Source organism: Chlamydotis macqueenii, chromosome 2 (genome assembly GCF_036417535.1).
Source record: "Chlamydotis macqueenii isolate bChlMac1 chromosome 2, bChlMac1.mat, whole genome shotgun sequence".
Lineage (NCBI taxonomy): Eukaryota > Metazoa > Chordata > Aves > Otidiformes > Otididae > Chlamydotis > Chlamydotis macqueenii.
The window spans coordinates 118,261,498-118,286,654 of NC_141557.1; the positions used below are offsets into that span (position 1 = coordinate 118,261,498).

The 25,157-nt window shown below is 41.5% G+C and overlaps 1 protein-coding gene across 4 annotated transcripts in view; it reads right to left on the bottom strand.

Annotated features, from left to right (window-relative positions):
- Positions 1–25,157, bottom strand: part of NOL4 (nucleolar protein 4) — a 195,909-nt gene that overhangs the window by 121,659 nt on the left and 49,093 nt on the right. For all 4 annotated transcript variants that reach the window (XM_086740772.1, XM_086740771.1, XM_086740774.1 and 1 more), the window contains exon 5: positions 21,909–22,041. In XM_086740772.1, coding sequence (XP_086596898.1) covers positions 21,909–22,041 — 133 coding nt within the window. The remainder of the gene's footprint in view (positions 1–21,908; positions 22,042–25,157) is intronic.

The window sequence follows — 25,157 nt, forward strand, 5'->3', positions numbered from 1 at the left end:
GCAGGTCCTGATGACCTTTGAAAAAATCAGGCTGCATTAGCTTAATGCAACATCAAAACCGTGGATCTGATACCTGAATGTGGGACACTCAAGTCTAAAGGTTTAAGCCTTTGCTCATTTAGTTTGTTAATTTAGAGTTTTTGTCATGACACGACATCTCCCTAAATTATGTGAACAGGCAGTTCAGGGGCCTACGTACACACTTCAAGGTTTTACCTTTCCCACGCTTCTCAAAATGAAAGGGTCAGACTTTCAGCAAAATGTAGAAAGGCAAAGAGAATAAGAAGACAATCTATTTGAACATATCTGAATGTTGGCCATCTTACTCTTGCCATGTGACTAGTGCATAGAATCATAGAATCAGAGTGGTTTGGGTTGGAAGGGACCTTTAAAGGTCATCTAGTCCAATCCCCCTGCAAGGAGCAGGGACGTCTCCAACCAGATCAGGTTGCTCAGAGCCTCATCCAACCTGGCCTTGAATGTTTCCAGGGATGGGAAGGCTTTGGTGACATTTAGGCCTAGTAAATACTTTATTTATTTTTTTAGATAGTATTAACTACCATTTTCTATTAGGGAGTCCAAGGGGAATTGAAGGGTTTTGTCTCCTAAGCAGATACACTTGGAATCTTAAGGTATTATTTAGAAAGCAGTAAGAAAACAGAATTTTCATTGCCTGAGGGCCTCCATTTGCCCATTTAAGAAGCTCCATTTCAGCTGGTTTGCATATACTACATCTTTCAGATATATTTTAGATTGAGAGTAGCTACCAATTTCTTTTACTCATGTAGTGTTACATCTTCACAAAACTACTAAATCAAAAGAACTCTGCTAGGTCAAAATCATTCAAGACATTTTTGGTGTGATCTCCTTCATATGCTGGTGAAAAAAAAATGATTAATCATATGTACAACCAGAAAAGCCGATTCTTATTTAAAGGACAATCATAGAATCATAGAACGGTTTGGGGTGGAAGGGACCTTTAAAGGTCATCTATAGTCCAACCCCCCTGCAAGGAGCAGGGACACGTCCAACCACAACAGGTTTCCCAGAGCCTCATTCAAACCGGCCTTGAATGTTTCCAGGGATGGGGCATCCACCACCTCTCTGGGCAACCTGTTCCAGTCTTCTACCACCTTCATTGTAAAAAAATTTTTCCTAATATCTAATCTGAATCCAATCATGTGCACCTGTGCATGAAATCTGCTGCCTTCTGATGGACCCTTGTCCCAGGGTGACTTTCATAACCTCAAATTGTCACAAAAATGTAATTCTGCACCACCTATTTATGCTTAGAACCTAAATAAATAGTATCGAGAAAATATCTTCGATACATAACCTTACACTTATTTGTGTACAAAAGACAGAAAACAACACTCTCAATAGGTTGAACCTTTACTGTGCCACGTAATTTTTAAAAATAATTGAAGGCCTACATCATCAAAGACAGATCATTTGAATGAGAGAAACACAGTGGAAATGAGTGCAAAGAGATCTGAGCACATACAGGGAAGCACACTGATGTAAAATGTGTGTGCCAGAGCAAAAATCTCTCCCTCAAGGAAGACTTCACAGTGCACACTCATTGAAGCTATTCTTGACTGATTATTGTAGGCTGAGCAGTTCAAAAACAGTGAGTTTAAAACATTTGCAGCTAGGCATTCGTACTTTCAGAGTTCAGCAGATGATCTCTTGGCAGTCTAAGTCTAAATAGGCTCTGTCTATTTAGATAGGATGACAGCTGTTCATTATCAAATCATCTCTTTGCCTAAGGTTGTTGCCAAACTTGTTAATGACAAGTTGGCTGAGCAACCTGGATAACGCTGGAAGCAATATTAGTCTGCCGAAACTTTGTGCTGTGTGCCAGTAGTGATAACCTTCCATTGCAGAGTTGGTTGGTTGAACAATATAAAGAAAAAAGATTTATTAAAAAAAAAAAAAGCCGTAGGTGATTTGGTTAATTTATTTATGAGGACTCTTTGGACTGCTGAGCAAACAGCTACAAACTGGAAACTAAGAAGTGTGTTAGTTCCCAGTATTTAACACTTCTCAGGATCCGAACACACTGTGTAAGTGCACTGTTTATTATTCTTTAATCTCTATTAAAATGGTGTTTTGTTTTCTCAGTGTAACAGCCAGATCCTCCAAACCCAGGAAGTATACTGTGTGTAAATGAGATGAGCTCAGATGATTCTCGAGACATCTGCCAAGACAAATGTTCATCCAAACAGTTACAATTCCTGTTCCTTACCCTGCTCCCCCAAAGCTTCCTCAGAGCCAGAAGCCGGGAAGAGCCGGCCCTTCTGGACAACCTTCCGCTCTCCCTGTATGCTCCTGGTTACAGTCTCTTTGGAAACAGCGCAGTGGGAAACTGCACAACAGGGAACAGCTTCATTTAACTGAGCTTCTCTCATTGCAGCTGAGCACACAAGTGCCTCTACCTTAGCCTAAAGTCAATATGGAATGTCAAACTCAATGGAAATTGAGTAAGCTTGCACATCCTTTCGTACATGTTTGAATTTATCCTGAAATGGAACAAGAAGGGTCAGAGTGTCAGCAGCTAGTAATGAACAGCTGCGAGTTCAAGGCATTTTCTGGGCTCAGCTGGCTCTGAGGGGACTCCAGCCCAAGGCAGACCCCGCGGCAGACTGGAGATCTGGAACCAAGAGTTACCAGTGAACTACCCGCTATTGATTCTGCTACCAAAATCCTCTGTGTGTTGCAGGGTTTGTTTGTACTTTTCAACGCTATACAACTTGGTTGGGCTAAAGATGTGGATGTGCAGTCCATAAAACTCCAACACTAGCTAATAAGGACCTGGAACCTGGGTTCAAACTTCAACATCACAGACTTTTTTTTTTTTAAAGCAGAACTTTAAAGGGTTCATTGATGACCATGTTTAAAGCAAAGAGCAAAGGAACACACTGGCGTTTTGTGTTTTTGCAAAAGCTCCCTGCACAGGATCTATATAGGTATATAAAGAAATATGTCATGATCCAAAATCCAAAAGCAAGGCCTCAGCCCTGCCTTGAAAACATTAGCATCTCACTGCTTCTCTACAGCTTTTTATGTAATCATGTCATGCCATTAGCAGAGCTCTTACCAGAGAGAAAGCTTCTGGCCTATCTTCACAGCTATCCTCTCCTTCCCTGCGTGAACGGGTCATCAAAAGTGTCTCTCACGCTTCAGGCTGAGCTGAGGTGTAGCACACAGAAAGAAAAGGCTCCTACTTCTAATACCTCTGGCCAATCCATATGCTCTACCCATTCTCATATCTGTCATTTCTAGGGAATCTAATTTAGAGTAGTAAAGACTACCTCATAAGATGTAGGTGGATCTTAAAATAGCATCCAGATCTCCAGCTTAGTGTAAAAGCTGCTCCTCTTTAATATCAAAGGAGGAGATTTTGTTGAAAGAAAAAAATTCTATATATAGTCAGTGCTGAATCAGTGTGAACATCCAGGAAAAAAAACAAATATTAATCATTTTCAGTGCTCAGGGCCAAAAAAACCCACCCTTTCCTTCCAAAAGCTGGCCACATTTCATTAGAGAGTAGTGCAGATTTAACGTAAAGTGGAATTTTTTCCACTAACTCTACAGCTCGCTCCCATTCAAGCTTGTAGTTGCCAAAAAACCTCCATCACCTCTGTTCACTGTCACGGCAGGAGTGTAACAGTAATGTTCTCCCTCTGCTTTACCCATTCACCAGAGTTCCTGGATGCATCACTTACAGTTGACAATAAATTCCAGCATCACCAAATTAGTAGCTTATTAAACCATATCTTTTAGACTATTTTGTTTTCTTTATTTCACAATCTGCAAGCTATATTCTGGCCTTCAGTCATATTGCTGGCAATTTCTGATACCTCCAGCTTCTAAATAATATACATTGCCGTGACTCAAGGCAATGGACATTCTTCTTCTGTCAAGGACCCATCCTTACCTCATTTCCTCAGCTCCACTGGCCTTCTGATTTAACTAGGGAGATGGGAGAGGAACCTTTCTGAGCTTTGCTATCCCTGCTAATAGCTCTGACCATTCCGGATTAAATGATGCTCTGAGTCATTGGAAATGGCTGTCGCTCTTGTTGTATGGAGGGATACATTTAACAAAGATGGCAATGTTCCCCCAAATGCTCCCAATTGAAAATGCTTCCTTTAGTATTACTACTTAGAACAATAAAACTACTGAATGAGGCCTTCAATTTAAAAGCACAAACACCTTCAAATTGCTCTGAAAAGATACTCCACATGCAGCAGGTAGGTGGAAGAGGTGACAGTGTCTCTTCTGGAACGCCGACAACATAATACGGCACACCGCTTATGCCATGTCACTGACTCACTGGTATTCCAGAACAGATTTTGTTGTACTGAAATCAGGCAGGCGTTTACCGCAAACATCTATGTGGTTACTTCACCATCTGAAGACGAGAATGGATAGTGGGTGGACAACAGCAAGCTTCCTTTATTACCACTGCACTTTGGAGTTAGAAATTGTGCCTAACATTAAGGAAGTTAAGATTATGTTTTTCATACTTACAGGGATGCACTGACAACTATCAACTATCACAGAAATCAATATTGCAGACAGAAAATAGTAGCTGCTCTTAAACAAGGTCAGAACCTCATTTGCTATAAACCAGTGTAGGCCAACTGAGAATATGATGCAAGACATCTAAATTTGCCTGCACCGACATTTTCCTTTCACACACTGGCAAGTAATGCTCTTCTAAACAGCTTCTTTGTGGCGTGACTACAAGAGAACTCGCAAACCTTCACCAAGAGCAGCACTTTCAAAGGCACAAATGGCAGAAGAGTGCTCTCTCTCCTGCTACCTCTCTGCAGGAGTTCAAGGTCTAACTACCGTTTATGCCTCTGCCAAGCCCCTCACTGCTGCCTCTCTTCCTGTCTGCCAGACAACTCTTTGGAAAAGTGTTTTTGCTTGCTTCTAAAACTGACTTTTTCTTCTTACACTCAGAATCCAAGCCAGAAATCCGCATGAAGATAGCTTACCTTTTTATTTGCTCTACTCCTGTCTGTTTTCGTGGAAGTACATGCCTTTCAACGACCAGCACCTCTTCCTTTACTACCATTCTCCTCTGGTATGACATAGATTCAGCTGGCAAATAACCAAATATGAAGTACTGAGGAGAAATATTTCAGACTTCCCTAGACTGAGAACTAAGAATTATTAAAAAAAACTGTTTCTCTCTTGCCAAAACCCACACCTTAGAGGCAAAAAAAAGCCTCGGCCTTCTTCCTCAATAACTACATGAACCTATAGAAAAAACTGTTCTCCGTCTCCTTGACACCAATGCACAAAGCTTTTCACTCCACAATCCATCTCTTTCTCCAGCTGTTTTCATGTTTAGATGACAGCAGAAAAAAAAAAAACCTTTTAACAATGAAGGCGGACAAATGAAAGGTGGTAGGAGGAAGGAAGAGCCTCCTGATCATCTTCCAGTAACAAGAATTTTCAGCTTTAAATTATTCAACCCACTCTTCAATTTTGGAACTTTTCAATATCCTATGTTCTTGGCTGCCCAAACAGTCATTGCAGTAAAAATAAATAATCTTCCACCTGTAGAGACCCAGAAATCTCCTTCCTTTTTTGACACAGGCCTTATAAGCTGTAGTGTATGAGTTCTCACCTTCATTACCACAGTCGCAGAATCATAGAATAGTTTGGGTTGGAAAGGACCTTTAAAGATCATCTAGTCCAACCCCTCTGCAAGGAGCAGGGACATCTTTCACTAGACCAGGTTGCTTAAAGCCCTGTCCAACGTGACCTTGAGCACTTCCAATGATGGAGTATCCACAACTCCTCTGGGCAATCTGTTCCAGTGTCTCATCAACCGAATCATGAAAAATTTCTTCCTTATGTCCAATCTGAAACCTGTCCTCTTCAGTTTAAAACTACTGCCCATTGTCCTGTCACTACAGATCTTGGTAAAAAGTCTCTCTTTCCATCTTTCTTGTAAGCCCCCTTTATATACTGAAAGGCTGCATTAAGATCTTCTCAGAGCCTTCTTTTCTCCAGGCTGAACAACCCCAACTCTCTCAGCCTGTTTGCACAAGAGAGGTGCTCCAGCCTTCTGGCCATTTTCATGGCCCTCCTCAGGACCTACTCCAACAGGTCCATGTCTTTCTTGTACTGGAGACTCCAGAGATGGATGCAGTACTCAGGTGGGGTCTCACCAGAGCAGAGTAGAGGGGCAGAATCATGTCCCTCAACTTGCTGGCCATGCTTCTTTTGATGCAGCACAGGACACGACTGGCTTTCTGGGTTGCCATCACACATTGCCAGCTCATGCCCAAGTTTTCATCCATCAGTATCCCGAAGTCCTTCTCCACTCTCAATTCATTCATTCCCCAATCTGTATTGATGTTGGGAATTGTCCTGACCCAGGTGCAGGACCTTGCACTTTACCTTGTTGAACTTCATGAGGCTTGCATGGGCCCACCTCTCCAGCCTGTCAAGGTCCCTCTGGATGGTATCCCTTCCCCTCTAGGTATTCCTTCCCTAGTGAATCAACTGCACCACTCAGCTTGATGTCATCTGCAAACCTGCTGAGGGGGCACTCAATCCCACTGCGTCGTTGCTGAAAATATTAAATAGTACTGGTCTCAGTATGGACTCTTGAGAGACACTACTCATTACTAGTTTCCACTTGGACATTGAGCCATTGACTGTAACTCTTTGGATGCAGCTAACTATTGTACTTAACATGGAAATAATCTGAAGAAGACCCCTTGGGAGACCATTTACTTACCAATACCAATTGTCAAGCCTACACAAGTCTTATGTTCACCACTCAATCTCTGACTTGCCCTGCAAAGCATCACTGGAAATGGCTCTGAGAGGAAGCCCCTAAGATAGGCACTGTCCTGTATCTGGACAATACTTTATATATATATATATATGCCATGCAGATTTATTTTTTATGGTTCTTCCCTGGAAGAAGAATGTGCTGCTAAGCTGTAATAGCTTCTGCTGCCCCTCAGATATAATCTGTAATATTCTGATAGAAGCTTGTCATACTTTAGCCCAGCTTGGGAGCAAGCTACGCAGTCTCTCACTCCCTCTCTCCACCCTCTGAGGGAACAAGGGGAGATAATATAACAAAAAAGCTCGAGGTTTGAGATAAGGACAGGGAGAGATCACTGAAGTCACAGTTACAGGCAAACCAAACTTGACTTATTTATTATTAAAACCAAAGTAGGACAATGAGAAAGAGAATAAAACAACTTCCCCCATCCCTCCCTGTTCCCAGGCTTAACTTCATGTCGATTATCTCCACCTCCTTCCCCACTAAGCAGTGCAAGGATGAATAGGGAATGTGGGTTATGGTCAGTTCATCACACGTCGCTTTATGCTGCTGCTTCCTTGTCGAGAGAAGAACTCCTCACATTCCTGCCCTGCTCCATCGTGGGGTCCCTGCCATGGGCTGCAGTCCTTCATGAACTGCTCCAGCGTGGGTCATTTTTCCACCAGTCCCTCCAGAACAGCTGCCCCAGCGCAGGCCCTCCATGGACCACAGCCTCCATCAGGCATCTGCCTGCTCCAGCGTGGGGCCCTCCACAGGTGGCAGATGGATCTCTGCTCCTCCATGGACCTCCATGGGCTGCAGGGGGACAGCCTGCTTCATCAGGGTCTGCACCACAGGACGCAGGGGAATCTGTCTGGGAGGAACATTACTCTTTTCCCTCCTTCTTCACTGACCTTGGCGTTTGCAGCCGTTTCTCTAACAAGAAATTCTTCACAACAGGCAGGCAGATGCCTCTCAGGATCTCTTCACATCTGCCCTCACTTCTTGCAGCTGGGTCAAGCTGGGCCCAGATGGCTTCCCAGAGGGGAGGCCAGAGGGTGAGGGCCACAAGGCCCACAAGGCTCACACCTCCCCCTCTCTGCCCCTGCTTCTGCTTCTTCACATCTTCTTTTTTTTTTTTTTTTTTTTACATTTTTCCCCTTCTTAAATACTTTATCACAGAGGCATTATCAGGGAACATGCCACCTAGAAGGTCTGCCCTAGACCTGGCCGAGTCCACCAGAAAAAGAGGAAACTTCTAGCAGCTTCTTGTAGAAGCTGCCACCATAGCCCCCACCACTAAACAAAACCAACACATAGCTACAGACACTGATACCTCCTGTTTCTTGCTGTTGCTCCTATTGAACAGGAAAACACAAGCTGGCTCAGATAACACACTTTGTGATTTGTTCAAACTACATTCAAACAAAACCTTTCCATGCACACCAAAACCTCAAGAAAGTAAGAGATGCAAACTATTTTTTGCCTTGAAGCTTCAAGAGGTATTGGAATATGTAACTGAGAAAGAGACAGACTGGTGGAACCATGCTCTGCCCTCTCTGAGACAGAAACAGGAACTTCTACCAGGAAAAACACAAAATCAAGTGGATCCTGTATCCTCCTCCCACCAGGCAGAAGGCAGTAGCTTAAAGGAAAGGAGTGAATGGAGGCAAGTCTATGCTCGAGGTGGCAGGCGAACCCCCTCGTTGCCAACCTTGCCCTCCCAGATGCCTGAATGCAATGGGTATGAGGCGCTGGATGTGCAAGGTGATCTTTAAAGGTCCCTTCCAATGCAAACTGTTCTATGATTCTATACTGCTCTGGTTGGACTTAGCCTTCACAGAATTGCCTCTTCTAGAAACTCTCTGACACAGTCTCCAGTTAGAACACAGGAAAATGTATCATCTGCATAATAACAGATTCCTGTGTCATAAAGCTCTGCCTCTTTTTAGCTATCATTTCATTTTACTTAGAAATAGATAACTATAGAAAGAGGTATGTATGTGATAAGAGACATATAGATTTATAAATATGGTTATGAAACACACAAATAGAAAAATCTATTCTTAGTAATAGACACTTCTGTGTACATTTGAATTGCTTGTTCCATATTTTGTAATGAAACATCAACAGGGCCAACATACAACTCAGTGCTGACTTTATTTTTAATAAATGCTGCTGGAAAAATAACCTTGTAAAGCGAGCAAGCTCAATCTCTGCTACTCCCTAAGCAGCCCTCCTAACCCTCTACTCCCTGGATTTTTCCTCAGAACTGATTTCTGTTCACATCTGTACAGCCAGGGAGAAACAAACGGTAAGGGATCCACCACATACTCACATCGGAAAGGAGAACAAGTAAAATTTTCCTGCCTTTAAGGATGCTGAAGGGGAACAGTTTTCACTGAGCAGGAATAATGGAGGAGTCAGGAGAGCAGTTTTCTTCTCATTTTTTCATTCAAGTTCAAAGTGTAGCTAATTGCTGTATTCTCAAGAGGCAGTCACACAGCATGGGAGACTAGACTTCTTCCTGACCCACAAGACAGGAATATCTTTTAAAAAAATTATTATTATTCAGAGAAATTTATTCTGCAGGGCAGGAACAGTTTAAAAACCAGACAGTTATTTGCCTTCTATCTGTATACAAAGAAAAAAACCCAGATACTGGTACTGCTAACACCTGCTCTCTCATGGTACATATGTACATGATGTTTGGCTAAGTCTGGGGCCTTGCAAGCCAGTCTTTTCACACCCAGGTGTTAACCAGCTCACCTGTACACAAGGTTCTTGTGTAACTTCAGCTAAGAAGGAACGGGCTTTTTTTCTATTACAGTATGCCAGTTTGGTGGGCACAGGCCTGATTTGGGACACTGCGGTTGTCCTCCTCCCTGCAGTCATATTGTAGCACCCTCTTCTACTCCCAGAGGCTCGTACCAAGCATCTACAAAAACCAGCAGATGCAGCAGATGCCCTAGAAGGCATCAAAGCCATGCTAAAAAAAAAAGCCATATATCGAACGGAACTGCCCCACAGCCTACCAGCAGGACTACTCAAAATAAGGCAGTACACTGGAAGGGGGTCCAAGAAACAGAAAAGACTAATAGGCTACCACTACCCATCCAAGTCTACTATCCATGAAGTAGGAGCTCTTCTGAAAGGAACTTATTCTTCTGCACGGCCATGGCAGTATTGGAGCTCCCTGTAAAAGGCCAGAAGGTTAGGAGTGCACAGTTTCCTAGGCAGTGAAGAATTATTTCTGAGAAAAAATAATCGTTTTACCATGTCCACCCTCTCCTTTGCAACGCTGCATTTAAGTAAGCTTCTATTGAAATAAGCACTTTGCAAAGTTCAAAAATTGCTACAGAACCCTCTTTTTTAAATCACTGAGGAGTACTTGGCAAGGCTGTCATCTTACTCTTCAAAACCCACCCATACCACATGCCTTTTCATGCTGCCACCACCATTTCCCCCCTCCCCCTTGAGTAAGCAATCATTTTAGGCCCTTTTTTTCCAGAGGCTCAATGGAAGCATGCTGCTGAGTAGCTGATTCAGAGAACGGAAAAATATTTGTCCTTTCTAAAAGGCTTTACAACACTCATGCTTTTAATTAAAATAGGGCATATTTGCAGGAGATGTAACAATATGTGCAACTGCAAGTCTGTGACTACAGATGTACAGGAATAACCAGGGATTATAGTCTGATCCCGGCATCTAAGATGCACAGTTCCTAGAGAGCACACATAACTAGTACAGAATCACAGAAATGTAGCAGAAAGAAGGAAGGAAGATACAGAAACACAGACAGAGCTTGGCTAACTCACTGAATTAAAGGTTATTGTCTCTCCATACACGATGCTGATGGTTTAATTAAAGAACCAGTAGCAATTTCAGCACCCACATTAACTACCCTAGGATCAGGTCAACTGCCCAGAACCTACTACAAAAACATGAAGGATGAAACCTGGTCTCCACTGGCTTTTGTAGACATTCTTATCATTGATTTTAGTAAGGTTTTAATTGCACCCATTTATTTTGGACATGATCATGCTGGATACAATTTCCAAAAGCCAAGTAACTAAATTTCAAATTTCTTTGAAACTTTTCATAAAAATACGGTCCTTGGACAGTTAACTAAGAGGGACATTTTTTAAATGTTACCAATTGCTTTTAAAGAGACAGAAATCCTAGCTTTCTTTGGTAAAGATGTATACAGACCTCTAAACTATCCAAAGATTATTTATCAATCTTCAAATTCATACAATGAGTCCTCTCAAAAAAGATTCGACAGCACTGGTTGCTTCCATTTACTTTCTGCCTCTCTAGACCACCTGGCTGCTCTCACTATTTGTACCCTATTCTCTTGAAGGGGGCCTGTTTCTCCCATTGCAGGTAATTCACATTAGAAGTTCTCAAGTCTTGCAGTTCTGTTTCTTCATCCTCTCTTTGACAGGCTGCAGCACCAGCACCCTTCAGAATAACCATCCAAGAGACACTTAAACAGTGTGATGCAACAAACCTACTGCATGCCTTTGCGATTAAAATTTTAGTATGCCTCATATTTTTATTCTTCTTGGAACAGTGACTTTGTGTAACTGAAACATCATCTCTCTATTTTATCTTCTTTGCAGAGAAAAAATAAAAACTTTTCCCTGTTTCTATCTCCTGATTCCTTTTCCCATCAAATCAGTCGTAGCAATTATCACTCCTAAGAATTTAGACCAGTCTATCATGGTTTTATCACAGTGTTTCTCAAAGCACAGAATCAAATCTTATAATCAATTATTGCCTCAAAGTACCTATTACTGTTGCCTTACTTAAAAGCTGCTACTGAGGCACATGCTTTATTCTGGTTTATGATCTCATTTAAATCTCTTTGCCAATGTCTATGCTTCTGTGAAATCCAAATATCAGAGTACGAAAAGCTAAACTCAGAGGTTTGAACCCCACTTTCCAGCCAGAAGTAATTATTCCTTTTACATAAGTTTAACATTTTGTTTATAGCAGAGATCTGTGATAGTTATTAACAAGGATCACTCTACCTTCTGCTTAGGGAACAACTCCACCCAGCAAAGCACATGGAACATCAGGACTGCTCTAAGTTTGGGAGAAGCGGTCACTAGTTCTCTCAGAGATCCATTAAGCTGACTCCTTGGTTCATTTCACAAGAAAGCAGGCTTGTATAAACTCTGATATGAAACTGAAGCACTGGGGAAGGACTTAAGACACAAAGATGCAACTGTCTCCATAACCAGGAACTTCTGCAGTACAGACCGATCTCAGGGCAGTATTTCTGCTGGAAAACCACATTCCAGCTGCAAGACTAGCGCACTAATCTGATGAAAATGGAGAAAAGCTTCTTGAAACTGTCCTAAGGCATCGATTTCTCTTCATTTCTGTGCACCTAAGTCTGAAAATTGTATATTAGATAAATCTGGATTCTTCCTTTATGTTAGCTTTTATCCAAATTTATTCTAATGGTAAAGCCAACCCTTACAGCTGAGGTTCTGGATTGGTTTCTCAGCATCACACAGAGTACAGCCCACAAAGGCAAGTAAATAGGGTGTGCTCCTCCACATAATTTCCCAGAGTGGGTCTGAGCAGCTAATAAAGTCTGTCTGTCTGTCTGTAAGGGTGCCCCTTCAGCCACCAGCACTGGCCAGTGCCCACCTGGCAGGCAGCAGCAGAGAGACTGCTTGAGCCTCACACGTCTCCCAGCAAGCTGTTAACCCGTCACCAACTGTTAAATAAACCTGTAACAGAGCCAGGCTGTATTTTACTCTGTGTTGACGCTAAACGTAATGGTCCTTCTCTCTCCAGTCAACCTGCAAACCATCACTTCTATCTTTCTCACAATAACCAGGCTATCAGCATTCACAAATACTTGGAGGACACCATTGGAGTTCAGCCTATCCTGAAACTTTCTGAATTATTCTATCATTTCATCCATCCCATTATTAAGAAGTGCCAGAGACAGCACATCCCTCAGCCTCAGAATAACAAATATGGTTACTATCTGGCAACATTAAATCAATTATTTGAAAACATCGCTTCACAGATCTCAGGAAAATATATAAAACCACTTCTATGTGTTAAATATTATGAAACTCTGCTGAAAAAGTACTACTTTATTTTTGTAATGAAAAGTATTAGCATTTGTTTAAAAAATAACCACTAATTTTAAACATTCAGCATTACAAATGTTTTATCAAACAAAAAAAAACACTTTAAAGAAATTTCCATTAAAAAATAAAATCTTTCACAAGACAGCCCAGTGTCTCCAGGGAATTTCCTGTTCAGAAAAAAAAATAAATTAATAGCTTCCTTAATTAAAATATAATATAGTGAAGATTTAACGGCTAAATTTAATTTTCTTTAAAGCACTTTGCTTTACATTCCTTTTACTGAAATAAAAATGCCCTATTGTATTATTCTATATTAGATGCAATAGAAAAAAAAAAAAAAAAAGAAGAGTCAATGCCTAGCATGCATTGTAACAGCAGCTCTGAAAAAAACTCTACCTGTACTGTAAGGAAGTAGATCAAATTAAATCAAGCAATCCGTGCACATAGCCCCTGCTATACTCAACTGGTACACATGAAAGGATAAACTGGGTACATTGTCTGTTCTGGAAAGCAAAACCAAATCCCTGTGCCAAATTGCCCCTCCTTAATTTTGACGTTACAGAGAAATGGGAGGGAAAACCCTGAGAGATACTAAGATAAGGGAAAAGAACAAAGAAAACCAACCAAAACCAAACCAACGCTTTCAGAAATCCCGCTAAGCTTAGTCACAAGGGCTCGCACACTGAAATAAAAAGCAAACCGGCTCCCTTCAGTACCTGCGTAAGGAGCAGACAGCTTGGCTGGTTAGCGTTATTGCCAAAGGGAAATATCTTTTGGTAGAGGACCTGTACAACACTGACGCAACAGGCAGACCTGTTTTGAAGGTGCAAAAGGATACAGGTCTGTGGCTAGCCTTTTACACGGGGGTAGGCTTCACTTACCACTGGATTGCTGATGTAAAAAAGAATGGCTGTGAATAGAGTAAATGGTCTGCAAGCATTTTAGCATTACTTGTGAAAAGATAATTGTAATTTCTCAGCTATTATTGGTTGCAAGTATTCCCTGATGTAATTACGGAGTAATAGCCGAGAACTTGATTGCAACCAACAGTTAGTAGTTTGTTGCTAACAAGGCAAACATGACAAACAATTTTGAGGCAATTATTGTCATTACAAGCCACACTCAATTGTTCAAGGCAAGCGTAATAGAAAGTGACAGTTGTGCAGCTGGGAGGGTGGTGCGGGAAATGGGATTGTTCTCTGGTTGCAACAGACCAGTCAGACTCTTAGCAGAGAGTCTGCTCAATGCATAATTCATGTTTAATAATATTTTAGTCTCTAAAGCAAATTACAGTATAAGATAAAAAACAAACAAAGATAAGTAAAAAAAAAAAAACCACGAGTTATTAAAAGACGAGAGAAGACATACAGAAGTAAAATGAAGCAGGGGGGAGACATTCAGCACAGCCAACTCACAAGACGCTTGCAATTAGCAAATAAAAATACAGTAACTACACATATTAAGAGAGTCAGTTGTAAAAGTAATCCATTTGCTACACTTCAGTGAGAGGGGTACTCATGTCTAAATTCTGGTTTGAGACCCTTGTCTCATTAGGCAAATCCATGCAGTTAGTGAACTTCTGGAAGCTCCTTCCATTAATCCAGAGGAAAGAAGGAGTGCTCTCCTTGGAGGCACACTGATGCTTAATTCTTACCAAATTTGAGTTGTATGGACAGTCAAAGGAAGATTTTCATCTATTGTACAATAGAAGTACCTCATCTCAGTATTCTGATGACAATGCACATACCAGCTGCCTCGTCAGCAGTCAGTACATTAAAGTATTTGATTTGCTGAAAATTCCACCTGGCTCTCCTTAATGGTCTTAAGGACTGAAAGTTTCTAACACAGCTGCACCAACACTTCAAGCTCTTGCCCAGGCTCAGTGCAATGCATTATCACTGACATCGTAACACTGTTCGAGTGTCATTACAGTGTCACTCACAGTACCTTTTGCACTGATCGGGTATCATCTCTAAAGAAGCCACTAAAATAACACTGAAACTAGATTTCCACAACTCTGGCTTTCTGTTCTTGTTTCACCATTTTCTTCCTCTTTCTTAAATACATTGGTTTATGCAAATAATGTTACATCAAAGCAAATCCAATGGGAGAAATCACCCCAGGTGTAGCTCCACTGAAGCAAAATAATACTAGTACTGTATGCCAGGTTCTTAGGTCTGCTTTAACTCTGCTTCGCTGAAGATGACACTGATTTTCTCAGATAGAGCAATATATTCTAACTAACCTCCTGTCTAAAGAAACCATTGTGATTTTGACATGCGTTAAGATAACACTTCAGCGCAGCCCATAGACTTGCTCAGAAACGTGCGTATGTGACTGTGCTGCCTTTTGCTTTATTCAGTGATGAAGCTGGTGCTTGCACAGGGTGGCAGATCGACAGCTGCAAGGACAGGAGACCTTTGCTTATCCTCAGAACAGATTGCCAGGCAGCCGAAGCAGAGCCCTTCATTCTCTTTTGCCAGCTTGTCTCAGCCCTCGTCTTCGGGACACAGTTGTTGCCCTCATTCAGCCTCTGCCACCTCTGCTCTGTCTCCCATACAGAACAGGGGAAAGGTAAAATCTGTTCACACCAGCGGGTTTTCCTCTTCAGGGAAATCAGAGCGAGATGATAAAAAACTACGGACAAAGCACTTTATTGCTAGGACTGCCTGGATGTTACTGTACTCCTCTCTTCTTTTCCATTGCTGTGAGACACGCAGGTATTTTAGACCTCTTTCAGAAGACTACTATTTATTGTTTCACCTTTAGTCATAAGAAGTGAGATTATTGCCCCAAATGCTGCAAGTTTCACTGGCTAGAGCAAGACTGGAAGGTCTGAATATATCACAAAATTCCATCAGTTCTGGTCCTAGCTCAAATGTAATTTTAAATGGTCTGCCATTTTACAAAAAAAAAAAAAAAAAAAAAAGTAAAGTAGCAATTGTTTTTCTATACTCTTTATAAGCTATTAGTGCTACCTCCTTCACTCTTAATCAGCCCAAACCCCCACTATTAAGCAAAAATTACATTTTGCTTTAGAGTAAAATGCTTATTAACTTTTCATGTCCAATGTCTTGTGTAATGTATAAGCATAATAAGCAACTTTTATAGCATTATAGCTGTGCTAGTATGGATCTACAAATTACAGGTAAAACTAGTCAAGCCACAGAAAATCCCAAAAATGAAAAGGCTTTCTAAAAGTATGAGGTTGCATATAGGAAAACTGGCAGGCCGCTTTTTATTTTATTTTTAATATTGTTATTAAACTTTATGATTCTATATAATAATTTCATTCCATCCCACATACCACAGAAATGTCAGGTGCTTTGTTTTGAAGCATAAAGAAGTCAAGCTTTTAAGTAAAAGACACCCAAACTCTGCAAACATTTCATCTAATCTTTAGTAGGCCTTTACTGAAGTCAAGTGGACTTAGACCTCACACACAAAAAAAAATCATATTTGTAAAACCCTTCAGTGCTTGAACAGAACTTAAAGGCACAATACTCATTAATGTAAATTAATTTCATAAAATAACATTTCCACTGAAAATTCTTAATTAGCAAAAAGGTTGCTATGAGTTCAGTGCTGGGAATCATCTGCTCTCACATTGGCTGTGTAACTGCTCCCTCACTCAACATCAAGAGCAGGGCCAAAACATAAGCAATAGCAGAGATCATTTACTCCAATATGCTCCTTCACCAATCTGTCTTCCCTTTGGCCTGCAGCTGGTGTTTGAACTCACACATCTCACTTAAATTACTTTGTAGAAAAAGAAACTCAATGTTTTAAGATAGGGAGTCCAGGTTTTAGTGGAATAAAGTAAAAAGCAGAAAGAAGTGCAACTTCTTCCAGTTGAGAATGGGAAGACTGATTAAACACTTGGCTTGGACTCAGGTCAGAGAGAACAAACCAAGAACAAGCATAGGTACAGCAAACTCTGAGCGTTTGCACAAACACATTTTTGACAATCAGCTAACGTTACTTGTTTCAAGTGAAGCTGTTGAGTACAGATTATAGTTTTGATGCAGAAAATAGATATTTAGATGACTGACTCCAATACTGGTATCCACCACTAACACCAAATGAGTGAAGGGAATAGTTAATCTGAACAACCACATCTCCCACATCTATATTGTGGAAAGCCTAGCAACTTGAACACGCCGGGGAAAAAGAACTGGCACCATCCAAATGACCACAAACTACTTGCAGGCATAATCCTCCACTACATTACAGTGCCACTGCTCAATTTTCTATGCATTGAAAAAAAATACAACCAAGAAATGCTTATTAGTAATCTCCACATCTAAGATGACAGCATAACCCCTGTCAAAGATTGAATTGTGATATATTTTGTCACAGCTAGCTGCTATAAGCACAGTCTCCATACTATATATAAACATGTAACTATCATTTTCTAAAAACTAGATTGAAGACAACATAGTCTTTCCATCCAAATCCAGTCAAAGCATTGATGTGTTTTTATGTTCCTCAGTACAGTGAGAAACACTGAAAAGAAATGAATTCTGCATCTTGCACTGAGTTACAAACAGCCTCACCTCTGATTCTTATTTCACAGTTTACATAGTGAAAACAAAAAAAAAAGAAAAGAAAAAAAGAAATATACCTAACTCTTGTTACTTCTAGAGTTGTGTATATTCTTCATTTCCTCTAAGCAGAGCATCCCTCTACACCTCTCTCATGTCTTGATAACTAATGAACCACAGCAGTGAGGGAGCAAACACCCTCAGCTGCTCTGCACAGGGCTCCAGCAAACAGGCAAGGGCAGCAAGAGTCCCATTCTCCCTCAGGGTGGAAGCTCTTGTTGCCTCTCTGACAGACCTATCTCAAGGTCAATTTTCACTACAAAAAAAAATCATTTTTGTATAGGTTGAAGCACTAATCATAAAAAAAGACAAGCTCCTTTATTTCCAACTATTTGCAAATCTTGCCTGCTGTCTGTGGTCCGAGACAAGGGCAAAAGGGTTTGATCCAGCAACATCAGAGTCCCTAGGGCATTATTAAGAGAAAGGAGAATTAAAGACAGCTCTTGAGCAGCAGCTTTGCCCGCAGATGAGCGGTATGCTGGGCTGGCTCCAAAGAACCAGCTTAGGACAAGGGAGCTGTAGCACATATAGGGAAGCAAGAAAAGAGGGGCAAGCAAGGGGAGAGGGTGCAAAAGAGAAAGGAACACACCAGCAATTTGCAGCCCTATTATCCAGCTGGCTGCTAGGGAAAGCAGCTCTGAGGCACTGGTAACCACACAGCCCTACCCCACTCCCAGCTGGGGAATGAACCGATTAGAGCTGCTTTCCTTTTCTAACTCCCCAGGGAAGAGCAGCAGCTCTTTTCCAACTCCTCCTCCACCCTTGCAGCAGCCCTGCAGGTGCTCAGGATGCTATTTTCAGCCATTCGCCAGCAGGTGTGACTCAAGGCCCTGTTATTCCAAAGCATACAAAGGCGAATTTAAAGTGGGAACTGTCCTTCCTCCTATTGTGGCAACATCAGTGCTATGGATACAATTCACCAAATCTACTCATTTCTCATTTCTTCCTCAATTCCCTATTCGCTTTCAAGCTAATATGCTTTATACAAGCCTCAATATATTTGCAGAGCCCAGGACTCCTTGTGCAGTACCAGCACCCATCTACTGCCAGCAAACACACACCTTCCTTCTCTGTGCCCTCCTTCCCAGCATTTTTCCTGCATACCATGACATTTCTGGGTGAAGAAGTCTTGCTTTCAGCTGATACTGTGGGTTGCTCTCATATTTGCCTTTATTCTATTTAGGTTTAAAACAAACAAAAAAACAAACAACATGAGAAATAGAATAGCAACCTGATCTAGTCGGGGATGTCCCTGCTCCTTGCAGGCGGGTTGGACTAGATGACCTTTGAAGGTCCCTTCCAACCCTAACCATTCTATGATTCTATGATTCTATGAATACAGGCTGGAAGACATTGAGAAACCTCAGGTCAAATTTTCTAGTGTGAGCTCTGCAACGGAGTCCCAAAGTCAAACACCCATCTGAATATCATGCAGGCATAGTCCCAAGGGAAGAGAGTATGAAAGCATCTTATTTTGTTCACGTAGATAGTGTCAGCATTCCACTATGCTCTGATAAACTGAAGACATCACCATCTATCCCTCAGTTGCACGGCCAAGCTCACTATTGCATTCCTCTACAGTACATGGATTCTTTTTATATTTAAATATTAGGAAAAAATTTTTTACACTGAGGGTGGTAGAACACTGGAACAGGCTGCCCAGAGAGGTTCTGGATGCTCCATCCCTGGAAATGTTCAAGGCCAGGTTGGATGAGGCTCTGAGCAACCTGATCTGGTTGGAGATGTCCCTGGTCCTTGCAGGGGGTTGGAATAGATGACCTTTAAATATCCCTTCCAACCCAAACCATTCTATGATTCTATGATTATAACCTAGAACCAAATAAGTTCAAATCCATGCAAAAAACCCAATAGATGTCCCAAAATATTCTCATGCCTCCTTATAAGGAAAGATAGGTAAGCACAGTGATACAACACATCACCTCTAGGCACACTGAAGCTGTCACTAATCCATCCCAGGCAGTTTTCCTAATGATTTCCATTAGCAAATCATTCTCCCAATGATGGCATGCCTGGGGCACCAGAAGACCTGTGCTCTCCTATTCCACCACAGGCACCATTCCCAACTGTGTGTGCACAGGCAGCCTCACGCAGCAGTAAGTTTTCAGCTGCCAGAATGCAGCAAAGACATTTCAGATGAGCCAAATGCCAAGTGTCTTGATCTGTAGACTGAATGTGGTGGCTGACATGAAGTCTCATGGACATACAGAATGTTTGAGGGAAGGGGACACAAATCACTTTAGACATGCAAATTCAAGCTTTGGTTATGATTTCAGTGTGTGTGTGCTATAATTGAGTATTAAATTTGTAAAATTTTACAGTGAAGGCTGTGACAGCAAAAGGGACTGTACTGCTAAGTTCACTTAAGTTCCCTTTTGTCTTCCCTCCTTCCTGTTCCCATTTCCATCCCTCTGTCCCTGTGTTCATTATTTTCTTCCAATCTTCTTTTTTTCCTGCCCTCTCCTATTGTTTTTCTTCCCCTCCCACCTTCTCTAATGTCTTTTAGTTCCTCTTTCAGCCTCTGCTCCCATATCTGAAAGCAGTGTTGCTATAACTAGCCACACTCAGGTTTGCTACCTGCCAACAGCTAGCACAGGAAAACCATGAAGCAGGAAGAGCTGCTATTTCAAATCGCTCTATCAGCAGATGCTTTAGCCAGAAGATGCAGCAAAAAAACAGGATTGCCTTAGAAAGGTGAGCAAGTACCATCTGGGAGGAAGGGAAGGAAAACTGAGAGATTTAAAGCAATTCTGTAACATCACACTACCTGCAGGTCAAACACTACAGTGCCTTTAATTCCCATGTATTTTAAATTGCAAGCGACAGATCTGCAGCACTTTATCATTCATACGTATCTTCTAATATGATTAGATGTGGCACATGAATCTGGTTGCAGCAGGTATTAAGACATGTATGACAAGCATTTCTTCATAGGTTACTGCACTGAGATATAATTTTTGCTTCAGGCATACACATGCACACAATTACTGTTAGAAATACTTCATATGCGAAAGAGATTGAGTATACAAGTAAACAAAAATCTTTAAAGCATAGTTTCACACTGAAAGCCAGATACATAAAAATGGCACCTTCCAAAGTATACCTGAAAAAATGTAATTTAGCAATATTGTTACAATATATTAGCCCTGAAAAGTCAAACTTCAACAGAAAAGTGAACTAGTTTTCCCTACTTCTTGTGCATCAGAGCTGCTCCTTTAGTGAACATACAGACACAGAAATTAATTCCAAAGTTGCACAAATTTTGTGATAGCTAGAGGACACTAAGACAAAAGGCAGCTGTGGTTAGATTCTGGCCTGTCAAATTACCATAAGCATCCTCCTCCCTTATTTGTCCAGAGAACAACACAGCAGAAGGTCCTAGCAATCACCAGGTCCTCTCAGCCACTATACAGTGCACCCCATTCCCACCTAAACAGTTTACCAGCTAGCAACTGACCGTGCTGCATCAAGTGGAAAGAATCCAGCTTCTCAGTTCTTCAAATTCCATATATTTAGTGTGCAGGAGAAATGTAAGAAGCATTTCTGAACTGGCACAAGTGATCAGGAAATTAAAGAGTAGAAACCACAGAATATCAATATGCTGTTTCTAATAGCGCTAGAATAGACCTGCACTTTGGGTGTTGCGCATTCATGTGCCACCCATCAGGCACTGTCACAGTCTGCAGTGGACAGGCTCTATGTGAGCTCCATAGCCAAGGAGAAAGTTCACTCCAAACCAGGCCCATCTAACTCATCCTGTAACAAGGGCTGAAATGAAAGAGTACACATCTATGCATCTTCTATGCAACCAGCATATCTTCACCAACAAATTAGCTTTGTGTTGTAACTAACTTAGAAATAATTAACGTTCAGATTTACAATACTGCTCATTCTGTTTTCTTTGACTTCTATTTCCCTATTGTAGTTTGTCTTTTTCATCCTTTCTTCTGAATATCACATCCCAATTCCTAGGTCTTAAACAACCATGCTTCTGTCACACTGCTCTCCCACATTTCAACCAGTAAAAAAAACTTTCTCAGCCTTCTGGTTTGCCTCAGAAAAGTCTGAGTTTCATTTCCTTTTATGCTTGTGTACGGTCACACTATATATACAAAAACAGTAAAACAGTAATACTTAACATGTAGTGGTCTAAGCACTCACCTGTTGCCTAAGCAACAAACAAATTAACCTGAAGAAAAACCCAATTTCATCCTCTTCATGCTGAGACATAGGGAACATATATTTCAAATTACCTAATGAAACACACTATGAAGAAAAGGACACAGTAGGTACTAAATGAAGGCACAGAATGGGAAACAGACAAGGCAATAGCGCATTTTCTGTACTAAACGAGAGCCTTACCATCCTGCTGGCCCTGGAGGTTCTGAGGACTTTGCATTCGCTCTTCCAGATTTGAGCTGAGGTCAGAGTTCACAGCTGACATCCTAGTCGAGTCGCTCATATCAAACTCATCACTTTCTATAGAGCTTTCATCCTGCAAACAGAAAGTGTCAGAGACGGGTCAGAAAACGTCGTACGCTGTTCACATTATATGTGCATTCCTGTTTGTTTCATTAACACCTGGCTGAAGTGTAATCATGCTAAATCTTTGTGTATATATGCAAATAAGCAGAGCACATAAAGAAGAGCAATGAAAACATAGCGTTTATGTGCTATGATAATATGACAAATATAATTTGTTCAACTCTGAGGATACTCCCTTACTGCAATCATAACTATTTCCACAGTATTTTGCAAAACAGGGCTAGTAACTAGAGATCCCATACCACGTCCTTGTTATATAAACGTGGTTGAGGAGAGCTCTCCACATTCCCTGCCTGAATTCTCTACCTTTCCCAAGTGAGCGTAGTAATCCTGTGATGACCACACACAGTAAGATTTCTGAATGGCAACTTGACCTAATAAGAATCCACAACCAAATTCCCTTGACAGGATGTCACCCTTACACTGTTGCTGTGTTTCAAGAAGTGTCTATGAAAACAATAAAGCTTACAGAAGTTCTGAGCATGGTCAAATGACAAAACAAAGTAATAAAATCGCATGAGAATAACTTCAAATTTGTTCTACCTCATACATCTTTAATATGGTTTATCCATCAAGTCTAATTACAGAGCATCTACTAGGAAAGATAGCAGAGGGCAAAAAGGAAAAGTTCTGATCAAAAATGTTACTGTCAGTTATAAAAGCGTAACAGTTTTGGACCTAGTCCAGTAAATGTTCACATATATGTTTAACATAATTTGTTTCAGACCCACTCATGAATTAAAAATTAAGCATCCACAAGTCTTGCTCTGTAAGCTGCTGAGGCAAGACACAAACCTATGGTGATGCATTTTTCAGGAACAACTTTTCTGAGATATACCCCTGTTATGAAGAAAAGCCATTTAAAGAACACGTAGAAAAATAAGACAGGTAATTTTGTATCCCCTGAAGATTAGTTTAAAATGTGTTTTCAATTAATATAGTTCATATTTGGTTTTATAACAAAACCAGAAGTTCAACTGACAGTATTCTGACTATTTTTTTCTGGGTTACTCACCAGAATTGACCTATAATAATAGCAATCTAGAATTTTATTTACTGTGTATTTATTGTGAACAGTTTCTACAGACACTAATATAGCTGTTTTCTTATTTCTGAGCACTTGGCCCTTAAATCAACTCCTCTCTTGGGTCTCAGTGATGTTACCAGCTTGCACGGGTGCTTCATTTTTGGAAGGGGAATTTCCTGCAGTCACGACTCTTGTTGAACAGGGAGGAAGTTCGGCCAAATGCCGTTCAGGAGTGAGAGTGAGACAACACACAAGGCAATGCTGTTCTGCACTGTCACACCGGGACAATGACAAATAATGAAACAAACATACCTTGTTCTCAAAGTTTTGTAAAAAATTAAACAGAAGAGTGAGGGTTTCTCTAGCAGGCACCTGTTTGCCTTGCCCAGATAAGGCAACCCAGTTACAGCAGCAGCAAATACCCGAAAGCTGCCCTCACACAAGAACTGTGGTGCCCACTAACCTCCTGTCCCAGACAGATGGGGCCGAGGCACACGTTGAGCTGGTTCTAAAGTCTAGGGAAAACACACACTGCTTGTTCAAAGAGCAAGATCAGAATACAAGCGCGCCCCCCCCCCCCCCCCCCCCGACCTTCTAGAAGGCCATGCCTCTGTTAAAACACGGTGGTACTTCTCACTGAATCCTGCACAAACCAGCAAACAGCAGCTTACAGTTTCCAATTCTGAGGTCAGGCAATCCGTACGGGCTCCCAGAAAGGGAGCTCTGGCTATCCAACACTTGCATAGGTATAAACCAACACACACGGGCAGCCCGTGTTTGCTGACAGCACTCTGAAAAACACCTCCACCTCACTCCTCAAACTGTGCAAACATTTATCTAAATCTGCGTGGACACACAGGCGTGGGGAGAAGAGCTGGGAGCCGCTGGTGTCTTTGTACCAGTTGCAGCATAGCTGTAAATTTCCTCACAGTGATGAGCTCTCCTTTCAGATGAAGCCTGTTTCCCTTTCATCGATGGCCTCAGCTTAAAAATGATTAATTGAGGATGAGAGAATGAGGAGGCTTTCAGTTGCTGTACTAGCTAGTTGTGGGATCCAAGTTTACTCCTGTTTCAATTCCACCCCCTCCACAAGACTACAGGTATGATTGGTGAAACCTTGGAAACAGAGCCTTCCTACAAACCCAAGCATGTTTTTTAAGTGCATGAAATAGTCTGAATGTATGCATCAGAAATCTTGCTGCTTTGTACTACATTTCCACTGTCCTCTTGTCCTCAGTGCAAACGTACAGCCTGCAGAAAAAAAGCAAAACTCTGCTTTGAGAAAAGGCATAAAGATTATCCCGAGAAAGTTCCTTGTGCCCACTCTGCCCTGGCAAAATTATTATTACTAAAACATATTAAAAAAATTACTTTTCTCTTCATAAATCCAGTGCTGCAGACACTTCATACACAGCAACATTAGAGCTGCAAAACTGAGCCGAGCAGGGAGATACCAAGCAATGGTGCCTCCTGCTGCCACCATATCATTGCCACTGGTTCATTTAGATGAAAAATTGGTTTAACAAAAATTTCAGTCATCAGACCAGAAAGACTACGAAAATATTCAGGCTGCAACAGCACTGTGGCAAGTGGCCATGATCCAAGGAAGGCTAAAGCCCAGACAAAATTAAATCTGATGCGGGACGTCAAGGGCAACAAGAAAAGCTTCATTAGGTACATCATGGACAAAAGGAATACCAAGAAGAATGTGGGCCCTCTCCAGAAGGAAACAGGAGACCTAGTTACCCGGGACATGGAGAAGGCTGAGGTCCTCAATGACTTTTTTGCCTCAGTCTTCACTGGCAAGGGCTCTATCCACACTGCCCAGGTCACAGAAGGCAAAAGCAAGGACTGGGAGAATCAAGAACTGCCCACAGTAGCAGAAGAGCAGGTTCGGGACTATCTAAGGGACCTGAAGGTGTGCAAGTCCATGGGACCTGACGAGGTGCATCTGCGAGTCCTGAGGGAACTGGCAGATGAAGTTGCCAAGCCACTGGCCATCATATTGAGAAGTCATGGCAGTCTACTGAGGTTCCCAG